The sequence below is a fragment of the Microtus pennsylvanicus genome, chromosome 14, assembly GCF_037038515.1.
Source record: "Microtus pennsylvanicus isolate mMicPen1 chromosome 14, mMicPen1.hap1, whole genome shotgun sequence".
Classification (NCBI taxonomy): domain Eukaryota; kingdom Metazoa; phylum Chordata; class Mammalia; order Rodentia; family Cricetidae; genus Microtus; species Microtus pennsylvanicus.
The window spans coordinates 44,534,891-44,548,184 of NC_134592.1; the positions used below are offsets into that span (position 1 = coordinate 44,534,891).

General features: G+C 45.4%; 1 protein-coding gene across 16 annotated transcripts in view; it reads left to right on the plus strand.

The window, feature by feature from the left end:
• Nucleotides 1–1,909: 1,909 nt before the first annotated feature.
• Nucleotides 1,910–13,294, plus strand: part of Trim9 (tripartite motif containing 9) — a 108,322-nt gene continuing 96,937 nt past the window's right edge. For 14 of the 16 annotated variants that reach the window (XM_075948242.1, XM_075948240.1, XM_075948239.1 and 11 more), the window contains exon 1: nt 1,951–2,928. In XM_075948242.1, the coding sequence (XP_075804357.1) occupies nt 2,107–2,928 (822 nt within the window). In that variant the 5' untranslated portion in view covers nt 1,951–2,106. Of the gene's footprint in view, nt 2,929–13,294 lie in introns of all 16 variants that reach the window. The other 2 variants (XM_075948254.1, XM_075948244.1) reach the window with 2 other exon arrangements.

A 13,294-nucleotide genomic window follows, 5' to 3' on the forward strand; every position in this document is an offset into this window, starting at 1 on the left:
TCGTACTGAGGCTCTTTGTACTGGACACTGGGTCATACCATCAGACATTCCCTCAGACCACCCTTCCTGTGAACCAAGAACAACCTGCATGCTGCTCATGACACCCCACACACGGTATACCTTGATGAGCGAAGCCGAGGCTCAAGAACAATAACAGCTCCTTGCTTCTGTGACTTGTGCAGGGGAATGCAAAATCCATGAAAGGACTGCTGCTTCCAAGGGCATGGATGTTCCTTTCTACCAGTTTCTTAGGAGCTAACTGCTTGATCTGAGCAAAGTATCTTTGGACTAAAAGAGTATATGTGTCCTGTAAAATGGAGATACTACCCCAATGACACCTGAAGAAATTCTGTGCCTATAAGCAGACTGTATCTACCTTCAGCAGCTCTGGTCTTAACTAATTAAAATCTGGGTTAGAAATCAACCCCATAGGATTTGCAACTAACGAGTTTTAAAAAACAATGTGAATTTTCCTCCCACACAACCAAGGATCAACTACTGTTGTCATGGTATTAAAAATACATTTGCAAGATAATCCTGTTTATTTGTACTATTACTCCAAAGGCGAGATTATAGAAGTTAATTCTTTTTCCTAGGCAGAAGAGCTTTCCAGTTATAAATGTAGTTATGAATAATCAACCTATCTTCTGGAAGTTGAAAATTTGGAAGATCGCAGGGAACTTGAAAAAAAATTGTCATTTGCTTCATGAATCACTCAGAAAATCAACTATGTTGATAAATTACTTCCTTAGAATGTCACTCGATTTTAAGATTCTACCATTGATTAACAGGTTGATATCTTGATTAAAAGATTCTATCATTGTCACATAAAGAGTTATGAAGGCAAAGGGCAGGACCCATTATGTCCAGCAAGGTTTTGGGGAAGGAGAAACCTGCCAGTATAGAAGGGCTATCACTAAATCCCTCATCACCGCACAGAATCGGAAAAAAGGCACCACCCCCCTTTCTGGAATTTATGGTAGATGCTCAGGGCATGTGACATTGGATGTTGTTTGGAATCAAACACTGGGAATCTGCAGTCTCACAGTGATTCGTTCACACAGCTAGCTAGTTACCAAATGATAGACTCTCAGAAATACACAAACCATCCCTCCCTCAACACAACTATCATTCCTGGGACCCCTTGCAAAACCCAGCCAGATGTTGAAGGATGAGTTTTGGGAAGCTGGGAGGGTGAGAGGAACCGAGGGATCTTTACTCCAAGACGAAGGGGCCTCTCTTCGTATTTAAAGCATGCAGCGATGGTGTCACAGCTTCGGAGGAATGCTGAGTCTTAGCCTCGGAGAGGGGAAAAGAGCTACGGGGGATGGTCATGGAGGGGGTACTGTAGCCATGGCACACAACCAGCTCCCCCAAACTCCATGGATGAGGGCGCTCCAGCTGCTTCTGGAAGCTGGAGAAAAGCCCAAATGCCTCCAGGAAGGCCCGGGGGAGGTGCCTGCTCGCTGCCAGCAGCGGAAGGAGAAGGAGCATCCTCCGCGGTGCGCTGCACTAGCGGAGGGTGGGTGGGCGCACAGACCAGAGCTGGAAGGCAACAAGCGCCAAGCGCAGGCGACAGGCAGCAGCAACCCACTCGCGACCGGGAGGGGTTCTCACGCCCCCTGCTCCGGGGTGACGGCACCCGAGCTCGGAAGGAAACGGGGCGAGGAATGAATCACCCAGCCCCACTCCTCCCTCTCGGCTCGCTCGCCAACCCCCTCCCGAGATCCCACAGCAGCCAGCAGGCGAAGCCGGGGCTCCAGCTCAGACTCCACTGAGCCCCCTGTGGCCTGCAGTGGATAGGAGACAGACAGGGCGGGAGGCCAATGAGAACGGCGCTCTCACGGGCGCCCTCCGCTGAGCCTCGGCTCCCTGGCAGGGCGGGGCTAGCCGCGGAGGGGGCGGGCCCGGGCTGGCGCGCAGCGCGGAGGCTCAGCGGCTCGCAGAGCGAGCGCGTCGCGGGGAGTCGGCGCCGAGGCGACGCGGGAAAGCGCCACCACCGCCGCCGCTGGCCAAGGTGCTGGACACCGTAGGCCCATCGGCCGCTTCGCCCGGTCAGGCCCCTTCTGCTGCAGCCGCTGCTGCCTCGCTTCCAGCCAGGTCCCCATGGAAGAGATGGAAGAAGAGTTAAAATGCCCTGTGTGCGGCTCCTTCTATCGGGAGCCCATCATCCTGCCTTGCTCTCACAATTTATGTCAGGCGTGCGCCCGCAATATCCTGGTGCAGACCCCGGAGTCCGAATCCCCTCAGAGCCGTCGGGCCTCGGGCTCTGGGGTCTCCGACTATGACTATCTGGACCTGGACAAGATGAGCCTGTACAGCGAGGCGGACAGCGGCTATGGCTCCTACGGAGGTTTCGCCAGCGCCCCCACTACCCCGTGCCAGAAGTCACCCAACGGCGTCCGCGTTTTTCCCCCTGCTATGCCGCCACCGCCCACCCACCTGTCACCGGCTTTGGCCCCTGTGCCCCGCAACTCCTGCATCACCTGTCCCCAGTGCCACCGCAGCCTCATCTTGGATGACCGGGGACTCCGTGGCTTCCCCAAGAACCGTGTCCTGGAAGGGGTCATTGACCGCTACCAACAGAGCAAAGCCGCGGCCCTCAAGTGCCAGCTCTGTGAGAAGGCGCCCAAGGAAGCCACGGTCATGTGCGAACAGTGCGATGTCTTCTACTGCGACCCTTGCCGCCTGCGCTGCCACCCACCGCGGGGGCCCCTAGCCAAACACCGTTTGGTGCCCCCAGCCCAAGGCCGGGTAAGCCGGCGCCTGAGCCCGCGCAAGGTCTCCACCTGCACAGACCATGAGCTGGAGAATCACAGCATGTACTGCGTGCAGTGCAAGATGCCCGTGTGCTACCAGTGCCTGGAGGAGGGCAAACACTCCAGCCACGAAGTCAAGGCTTTGGGGGCCATGTGGAAATTGCACAAGGTGAGTCCTATGCATCCCACCCATGAATTCCCGCGCCCTGGGTTCTCCAGGTTTGCAGTACTCGGTCCCTCTTTGGGTCACAGCGCATCCCAGTGGGGGCGCAGTGCAGGTGCCTTTGGAGTCTGCCTTGCGATCTGGTGCATTGCAGGAGGCTCGGGGGACATTTAATGTGATGCACGGAAGTTGAATGTCTCCAGGGAGCTGTTGCAGGGATGTCTTAGCGTGGGTTTCCCACCCCAGGCACTGTGCCTGTGAGCTGGGCGCAAGGCACCCCCTCTTCAGTCTGCAGACTATGGCCGCCACCACCTTAGGGCAAAGCCTACGTGGCTTGGCAGAAGCGCGCGGGTGGCAAAGGCCTCTGGGCGAGAGCCAGTGCAGGGTGGATTGAGGACCCGGGACAAGAGGCAGGCGGGGCGATGGGATTGCTGGGACCTCAGGGGAATGTCTCAGGGAGGAAGGCAGAAGCCGGATGCACGGAGGAGGCGGGGAGAGACTCCGCGGGCGGAATACTGATGAGTAGGCTCTGAGCTGGACGTGAGGCTCCTCTTGGGAGGGAAGCAGGTCCCGGTGCCTACAACTGTAGCAGGTGGAGAGGTCCTGCGGTCCCAAAGCAAACAGTCTGTCCGGGCCCTTACTCTCGGGGGAGGGGGACCTAAGGCTGGAGCAGAAGGACCAGAGTATTTTTAGCGGTCGCGTCCTAACCCATCTTTTTCCCCAAACCCTCATTCCACCGGGGTTCAAATCTTTCTCCTTTCAGTAGCTGCTTGTGCAAACTTTGAGACACCTGTTAGCAGAGTTATCTTTCAGGCCCCCTTTGATGGAGCCTCTCCCAGGGCTACTGAAAGAGAATGCTTTTAACATGTTGTCATGTGACTCCCCTACTCCCATGACTTCCTGTGGTTCTCAGACCATCCTTAGAACATTCTAGCAAAATCCTCCTGACATCTTCCTCTTAACATCTTCCTCTTGGCCTCTTCCACTCCTTGACTCCTCACTCTCTGCTTCTGTATTATTTTTCTCAGTAGTACTTATCACCCTCCGGCATGATAACATGCCACATGGATTAATTATGCTGGGTTTGTGTTTATCGATTGCCCCTCCCCCAACGCACACAAAGCCGGAAGATAAGCTTGTGAGGAAAGAGTTCTTTATAATATCGTGCCCACGCTGCTTAGCAGGAAGGAGACCACTCGCGGAGATGTGCTGTAAGTCAGCTTTCCTTTTCAAGTCTTCCACTTAGTTGGAGGAACGCGACAGATGCCTAGCATTGTCAGGAGAAATTGTCTTTACACCTCAGGGTTGCCTGCCCAAGGACAAGGCCGTGAAGACAGCCTTGCAGCCCTCAGCTGGGTCCCCCTAGTTTCCCAGCGTTCTGTGGGGACTGGAAAACTCACTCTGGGAGGTGCCTACTCTGCAGTTAAGATCAGAACAGCAATAATGATTGTAATAAACAGACAAATGCCACCATTTTCAGCAGTCATTTCTCAATTCTTTCCCTGTCTCGGCCTCCCAAGTGACAAGGGATTTATGGCATGTGCCACCATGCCGAGCTCTCCAGTTATTCTTTTTAAAAATGACATTCAATTTTGAAAGTTTAAAAAAACTATAGTTCTCAGACATTTTTTCCTTCATGTATCAATTCTGTACTCAAACTCATAACTGTAGTCTGGACATAGTTGACCTGTAGCCAAATTTTTCCACAAAGTATCCAAGAAATTAACCACCCTGGCTGGGCAAAGAGCTTAGTGCTATATGTCACACAGCCTTAGCTGTCCATGAGGAAAAGCACACGCTCTATCCATGAAGACCAAAAGGAACCTTCAGATCCATGCCAAGCCCCATGTACAGCTGAAATGGCAAGTCTGTTCATTAATGGAAATTGTGAGTAGACACTATGGCTGAAATTTTTTTATCTGCTTAAAAGAAAATTACAAAAAAAAACCATGAGAAATATAAGAAAATGTTTGGAAGACCACATACTGTCTGATTTTTAGTGCAATTTTTCCAGAATAATGAATCAGCATCATTTTGTCCAGTCAATAGCCAGGCAAGCAAAAGGCCTGGAAAAGTTGAGCAGAAGAATGGTAGATTTTAATATTCAGTTGTCATCTGATAGAAGAACACTAATTATTATTCCTTAACTTTGTTTTTCTTTAACAAGATAATATTTACTTCTTCATTTACTATCTCCTTAAATTCTCCTGGACCAGAATTGCTATGACCTTCAAAACACAGGAGAGCAAAAGACTAAACCTCCTACTCCCAGAGTTGGGCATTCAGTTACGAATGTTTCCATTCATATTCTATGATAGTAACCATTTCTACTGATGAAGAAAAGCCCATAAATAAATATCTCTTAGGCACAAGTCATCAGCTTATACACTCAAGAGCAAATAGTTTTCAAGTAGTTTTAACAGCTGGCTAAAATTCATTGTCATTTTACCAAATGAATTTTTTAGATATTCATGACCGCCAAAATCCATGAAGAAAGAAATAATAGTCCAAGCCAAATATCTGATATCAGCACTTGCTCTATTTCTTTATTCAAGCCAGGCTGACAGAAGAACTTGCAACACAGAAGAGGTGCGAGGATGTTTGGAAAAACTACGGTTATACTTGCTTTGTAATTTTCAGCAGTTCCCAAGAGGAGTCTCAAACTCTTGATTCTGTGAATCACGGATCAGTTTCACAAGCTTTCTCCCATGTGTGTGCTGCCAAGCAAAGATTTTCTTTTCCTTTTTACCCTACACATGTACATCCTGATCTTGTCTCAAAGCGTCCTTAAAATTACTTTTAAATTAATTAACGTTTGGGGTTTTGAGATAGAGTCCTATGTAGCCCAGGCTGCCCTCTAACTTGCCATGTAGCCAAAGATGACTTTGCACCTCTGATCCTTTGCCTGCGTTCAGTTTTCCTCATTCTAATTGTGTCGCGAGTCCTTTTGGCTTTGGTGGTAGGTAGATAAGTGTGCATGATATATTCAAAACTGCAGTCCAAAGCTTAATGTGGAGTGTCACGGCTTCTGCTCCAGTGTCCATTGGAACTGTAAGGAAGACTTTGGGGGCTCTTTTTGAGGGTTAATTTGGTGTGTTGTATTTTTATTATTTATTTATTTAGAGACAGGATTTCACTGTAGTTCTACCAGTCCTGGAACTCACTTTGTAAGCCAGGCTGGCCTCAAACTCACAGAGATCCTCCTGCCTCTTCCTCCCAGGCACTGGCATGAAAGGTGTACACTATCACGTCTGATTTTTTCCAAAGGGGTGTGTATGTGTGTTTGTTGTGCTTTTATTTATTTGTAAGTTTTGCTCAATAAAGTTCAGAAAATTTTAAGAATAAATTGAGCCACAGTGAAGTAGCCAGAGGACAGGAGGCTCCAAAACTGGCAGGGCTACTTACTCTCAAGACGACACAAGCCTCATGCCTCTCCCTGCCACCCACAAGGATGCAAAGAACTTCAATGGTGTTCTCAAAAGTATTTGAAAAAAAAATAGTATAAAATGTTTACAAGTGATTAATGTCTGTTTGCATAAAGTAAGAGGTAGTCCCCCATCATCTGTTGTTTGATAACCAGAACTAATGTCCAGACACAAATTACATGGTCAGCAGGAAAATTAATGTGCATTTCCCACCTGCATAAGCTGAAGGACCCTGCGGTGTGCACGACACTGTGTGGGCTTGGAATAGCCTTCCTCTGAAATACTCGGAGTATTTACATGTGCATAGTAAGATATCTTAGGATGGGATCCAAATTTAAATCCATAAGTTATTTCATATATATTTTATTTAAAGAGCTTGGGGGTCATCTTATACAGATTTTTTTTTTTTTGGTTTTTTCGAGACAGGGTTTCTCTGTGGTTTTGGAGCCTGTCCTGGAACTAGCTCTTGTAGACCAGGCTGGTCTCGAACTCACAGAGATCTGCCTGCCTCTGCCTCCCGAGTGCTGGGATTAAAGGCGTGCGCCACCACCGCCCGGCCAGATTTTTTTTTAAGTACCAGTCGGTGATGGAAGCTCACCTGAGGTTAGGCAGGACTTTGCACAAGCTAAACACAAGTTTGTGTTTGGAGGCATTTTCAGCTTTTAGATTTACAAATTAGAGGCGCTCAACCTGTAACCTTGGCATCCAGGGTAGGAGAAGAACCTTTTTATGTGGAAAAAAAAGTGAAATAGCACAATAGTTGTAAATAATATTATTTTAAAATAAACTTTATCAGAGACTGATAGCTGTAAAGGAACAGCTTAGATGATGTCGGAAGATTTCGTGGGAAGTGTAACAAAATGACATGCCAGAGTTCACTATGTCGGTCAGCTTGGACCAAACAAAGCGGTGCTAACCTCAGTGAGCTTTTGATTTCTCATTCATCCCAATGTCCAGGTCCCTTTGTTCTCTTTAGCTAGTTCATGATGTTTTCCCTGCCACTCTCAATTGAGTTACAAAAATACATGGTTTAAAACACACTTGGCCATCTTCATTGAGCATTCTAATTGTTTTTCATTCCAGATATTGTCTCTGAAACATCATACTTACAAGACCGCATTCTGATGCTTTAGATCCAAACACAGAGGCAGTGTTGGTTCAGTGAAGCAAAGATGCCATGCAATCTATCTGGTCCTTCTATTGACTGGCTTCTTTGGCTGGTTTTATTGTGAAGTTGTTTGCAAAGAAGTCCAAAGGAAGCTTTATTTAAAAAAGCTCTAAATACCCAGTGTATTCCCTGATGCACGTTTTTACAGGGCCATCTCCTACACATATTGGATCACTAAACAAATTCTGCCAGTTGTAAATTTTGTTTGTTTTCAAAGGCAAGAAACCTCTGGTTATGTATAAAAATCCAGAATCCATGATGTTATTATTTGATTTGTGTGTATGAATGCATGCGTGTGTATGCATACATGCATGCAAATGCCCCATGGAGGCCAGAAGAGGGTGCTGGATCTCCTGGCACTGATGTTATAGGTAGTCATGAGCCACCAAATGTGGCTGCTGGGAATGGATCTCTGCAAGAGCACCAAACGCTCTTAACTCTTGAGTTGTCTCCCCAGCCCTGCTGATCTATACTCGAGGCCAGAAGTTCTTAAGCTATGTTTGCAGTAATTTTCCATAGTTAAATAAGTTTGGAACTCTCCATTCTAAACGTACTTCTGACAGTTCCCATTGTATGGTGTCATATCATCATAATGCCATATGGTGGTCATCCTCTGTCCACAGTGTCACCTCCTGTGGTTTTGGTTATCAGAGTCAACCAGAGTTCAAAAGTATTACATGAAAACTCTTAAAGGTAACAATGTCTAAGTCTCAAATCGCTTGCCATTCTGGGTGGCATGATGAACTCTTGTCCCATTCTGGTCTGTCCACTCAGGATGTGGTTCACTCCTTTCTCCAGAGTATCCACTGCAGAGCCTCAGTTGGTAGCTTGGTCCATTATCTGATGCACTGCTGTAGGATGGCAATGTTTGAGTTTAAGCAGCCCTTATGTTGTCTCCACACATTATGTCACAGTGCCTACACCATCCACCTCAGTTCATCTCATCAGGTAGGTATATTATGCATCATCAAAAGTATCATAAAAACAGTATATTTTGAGAGAGAGAGAGACCCCACACACATACATTTCATCATATAGTTATAACTATTATCTTTTATGATTGCTATTCATCTCCATCTAATTTACAAGCTAAATCTTACCATAGATTGCATGTGTATAAAAACACATTATGTATGCAAAGTTCATCACTGCACACAGCTTGGGACACCTACTGAGAGTCTTGTCTCCATCCCCCAAAGAGGAGAGGAAGTCTGTGTGTTAATAGCAAACTAGCTACGTGTTGCAAACCAACATTTTTCAAGCTTATTCAACTTTGGAAGTATTTTTGAGTGGCTCGAATGTTTGGGAAACATTGTCATGTCAATGATTCGTCAAAAACTTCGTTAGGGGTAATTGTAATTGATTTTTTTTTCTGTCTATGCAGAATAGAATATCCAAACCCCAACCTGAGGAAGAACGTCCCTAGTGAGCCCCTCCCTAACTCTTATGTTAATTCTTAAGTAAATGTTAAGTTAAATTTATTACTCTTTAAATGCTACAAGTTGGAGGAAAGAACTACCTAATTTTGTAATGTTTATATATAAGGATCTAGGTGCATATTGTCTTCTTTACCATTGTAAATACTATGATTCTTTACAATGATTTTAGGCATCAGAAGTCTGATGCACTGTATGAAATAGCTGACCTTCCTTGACTACTTTTAGGCTCTGTACACAAATTGCCAAGGGCAAGTTTAACTGAGTTTCTCACTAAACTATATTAGGTAAAAGTAGATTGTTCTGAATATGCTTTTGATTAAAAAGGCAGTATTAAAAAGTGAAAGGGCAGGTGGGCGGTGGTGGCTCATGCCTTTAATTCCAGCATGCAGGAGACAGAGTTAGGCAGTTCTCTGTGAGTCTAAGGCCAGCCTGGTCTACAGACTGAGTTCCAGGACAGTCAGAGCTATACAGAGAAACCCTGCCTAAATAAATAAATAAGAGATAACTCCGTGGTTAAGAGGGCACATACTGCTCTTCCAGAGAACCCAAGCTTGAGTTCAATTTCTAGCACCCAACCCAGTAACTCATAACTGCCTGGTTCTAGGGCAATGATTCGCAACCACAGGGGTCACATATCAGATATTTACATTACAATACATAACAGTAGCGAAATTACAGTTACAAAATAGCAACAAAATAATTTTATGGTTGTGGGTCACCACAACACGAGGAACTGTATTAGGAAGGGTGAGAACCACTGCTCTAGGGGTCCCGATGCCCTCTTCTGGCTTCCAAGGCTCTCTGTATGTACATAAACAGAAGCATGCATGCACAAACAATTCAAAATAAACACAAAATATTTTTAAAAGTTAAAAGCCTAGGGTTCCTATGCCATTCTAGTACAACAGTTTATAAGAGCTATGTGAACAGCATTTCTGAGGGGCAGCTTCATTAATATTTTCATATAGACATTGAGGTCAGTTCTTAAATTTAGAGTTACAATGAAATGGTAACAAGCAGTTTATCAAGATAATCAGAGGCTGGTCAGGCTTGCCTAATTCATCCCAAAGCCCACCACTCCTGATCAGTGCGGGGTTGGGGCGGTGTCTTCCAGCAAGGATCTATCCCAGTTGCTCAAGTCAATGCTAGTTGCTGGCGGCCATCTTGTCTTCCTTTCTCCTGCAGCCGCATCAGGGACGTGAGCACGGTCTTTTCGTTTGGTTCTGGGTTTGCCATCTATCACTCTTCTGGATGAAAGTGCAGTGTGTCGGCCTGGGACTAGTCACAGTCCTGTCCCAGCTGCTTAGCCTTTCGCTCCTCCCGCCCCATCTGACCTCTGATCTCCGAGCTATCTTCCCACCCACTGGGCTTACCTTTCGCCCACTTCTTAGACCAGACTTTGATGTCCCCCAACCAAGCCTTCCTAGTTAGTGCTCAGGCTCCACAGCCTTACCCCAGTCCACCTTCTCACCAGCTTCTCCAATGCGTCCCCTGTCCCCGCAAGGGTAACCTGGAATTTCAGTCTCTGTAAGTACACAAGGCCTTAAACTGCAGAACTTTAAAAACAAACAAACAAAGGAAACAATAGGCCGCGAATTGTCTTCATTTTGACCCGATTAATGCTAAGCTGAAAAGGGCAACCCCTCTGTGTTTCCGGTCTGGAATACATAACAAACATCAGCATTATGGATCTACCCGACTCCCAAAAGCGCCTGACTTCAGCGACTCCTTTACATCAGGTCTTTCCCTCCTGAGGGTTTGAAACAAACCGAGTCATGTCAGTGTCCTTAACTTTTCTGGTCTGATCCCAAGCATCTCCCCATCCCTGTCTTCAGTTCACCCTATTCCTCAGCGTCCCCTGCTCTGTGTTCTAAAAATGAACATCCTCCATCAATAACTGCTTACTTGGGTGTTTTGCACTGTAACCCAATAACCCTATGCCATACACACACACACACACACACACACACACACACATATTCTGATTTAACTTTGTCTCACTCACATCTTATACTTAGTGGATGTTAGATAAAGATCTGCTTAATGAAGGGAAGAATCAGTGAAAGGAAGATTAATTACTACCAGCAAAATCTCAGTATTTTATGTTTATAAATTAGCATGTCAGGGATTATCAAATTTTAAACATCTTGAATGCTTTCTGTTAAAATGCTCTGAGTACTGACTGTATGCAAGACACCACTAGAAGTCATTTGTAGCAAGTTTTTTTTTTATTTTTATTTTTTAAAAATCTGCTTATCTTCCTATGGAAAGGAATACAGGAATGTCATAAAATCACACCAACTTGTAAGTGGCAGAGCCAGAATTTGAACCTAGACTGATTCCAGAGTCCACGCATTGACTGCGTCATACTTTCTGATAAGCAGGGACTGCGTGACTGGTAAGGCACAGTGCTGTGTCTTATAAATCCCAGGTTCTTAATGAGTAGCCGAGGTCCTTTGTTTCTCATCTGCAGAAATTGCTGAGAAATTAAAAGTTGTTTTCCTCCTAAGTTTCCTTGCGACAAAATCCATTACAAGAGGAAATTCACAGCAAGGGGGAAGGAGACACATTTGTTGAGCATCCCATAAACAAGATTATCTGAGGTGAAAAACAGACAAAATTAAGTCCTGAGGTCCAGCCTGCCTTCCTGCCAGAGCTAGGTGACAGACAAGGACCTGCCAGCTCAGCCACAGTCCTCTTAACAAAACAACACAGCTTAAAACATGAAGATAGCATAAAAGAATAAAGAGCTTTTTAAACAAATGGGGACACATGAGTACTTTGTTTCTGTATCTAAAATAGTTTTTGGCTCTCTGTGAGTTCGAGGCCAGCCTGGTCTACAAAAGCTAATTCCAGGACAGGCTCCAAAGCCACAAAGAAACCCTGTCTCGAAAAAAAATTTTTTTGGCTGTATTTTTGAAATCACAAATAGATGTTTAAAACCATACTCGGGAATCTGGTCTGTGTTTACTGTCAATTTCTTCTTGCACTTTTGCCTGTGGAACTGAATGGAGCTTCTTAAACATTCTTTCCTGGGATCTCCTTTCGCCCAGGAGAATTTTACACATCCTTGATACACAGGTACTTAACATGTGTCACATAAGTGCCTGCAGATAACAAACTATAAAGAGAGCTATTATAGAATAATCCTTTGGTATACATATAGTTATACTATTTATTGGGGGACAAAAGCACATTTGTGAGATGGGTTGCTGTTTTTTTGCATAAGAAATTAAATCTTGACTGAGAGTTTGCAAATTGTCTTCAGTATCTTTCAGAGTTGATCAATATTTTAATAATTGTCAGTGTTGAAAACACATAAGTAAGCAAAAGAATGGCAGAAGCTGAAATTCTGTCCTATTCCAAGCCATTCGTTCAATATTTTTTTATTTTATTTTTTGTTTTTAAAGACAGGGTTTCTCTATGCAGCCCTGACTCTTCTGGAACTTGCTTCTTAGACCAGGTTGACCTCCAACTCAGAACTCAGAGATCTGCCTGCTTCTGCATCCCTAGTCTGGGATTAAAGGTGTGTGCCACCACCGCCCAGCTCAACACAAATGAAGCACAAATGTCAGTTTTAAACATGAAACACTCTAATCTGAAAGTGTACTAATTTGATACTTACATACTCATGAATGTCAGTAGGAAATATTTTCAAAGTCTTTGTATTTTGGCGATTAAAATAGTATGTTTCGACAAGAGCAGAAAACTTTGTAGGACCACAACAAACACTCCAATTCCTAACATATGGGAGCCGCAAATCTGGGTGAGCTGTTTTAGGTAGCATCTGCTGGCATTGCTTGGCTTGACCACTCCTGCAGTATAGAGAACAAATGGTCTGTATTGAAAACCGACCTGCTGGGAAGCCACACATCAGCAACATCCTATGTTCCCAGCCTTGTACTGGTCCCAGTTTCTCTGTGACCACTACATCCAGTGCCACATGAAGTGGCAACCTATAGCTGAAGGAACCATGGGTAGTCCCATTCATGAACAGACATGGTTTAGAAACAGATTGAAACTCTGCCAAAAAAAAAAATGTGACTCATAAGCCTTGCTGCTGTGGTCTGAAGGGGGCCTGTAGAAGTGTATTCCCCAGAGCAGAGCTGTGGAGAGGTGGGACCTGGAGAGTGTAGTTAGGTCAGCGAACTGTGCCTTTGGGAATGGGTTGATGGCATCTGGCTGGACTACTTACCGAGAAGGTGGGCTCCTGATGAGAGGATGGGTTTGGTCCCACTCCCACTTTCTCTCACTTGGGAGATGCTGTGTCATGGTACAGCAGATGGCCCTCAACAGATGCAGTCTCTGGAGCTCCTAAACCAGGGAGCCAAATACATTTC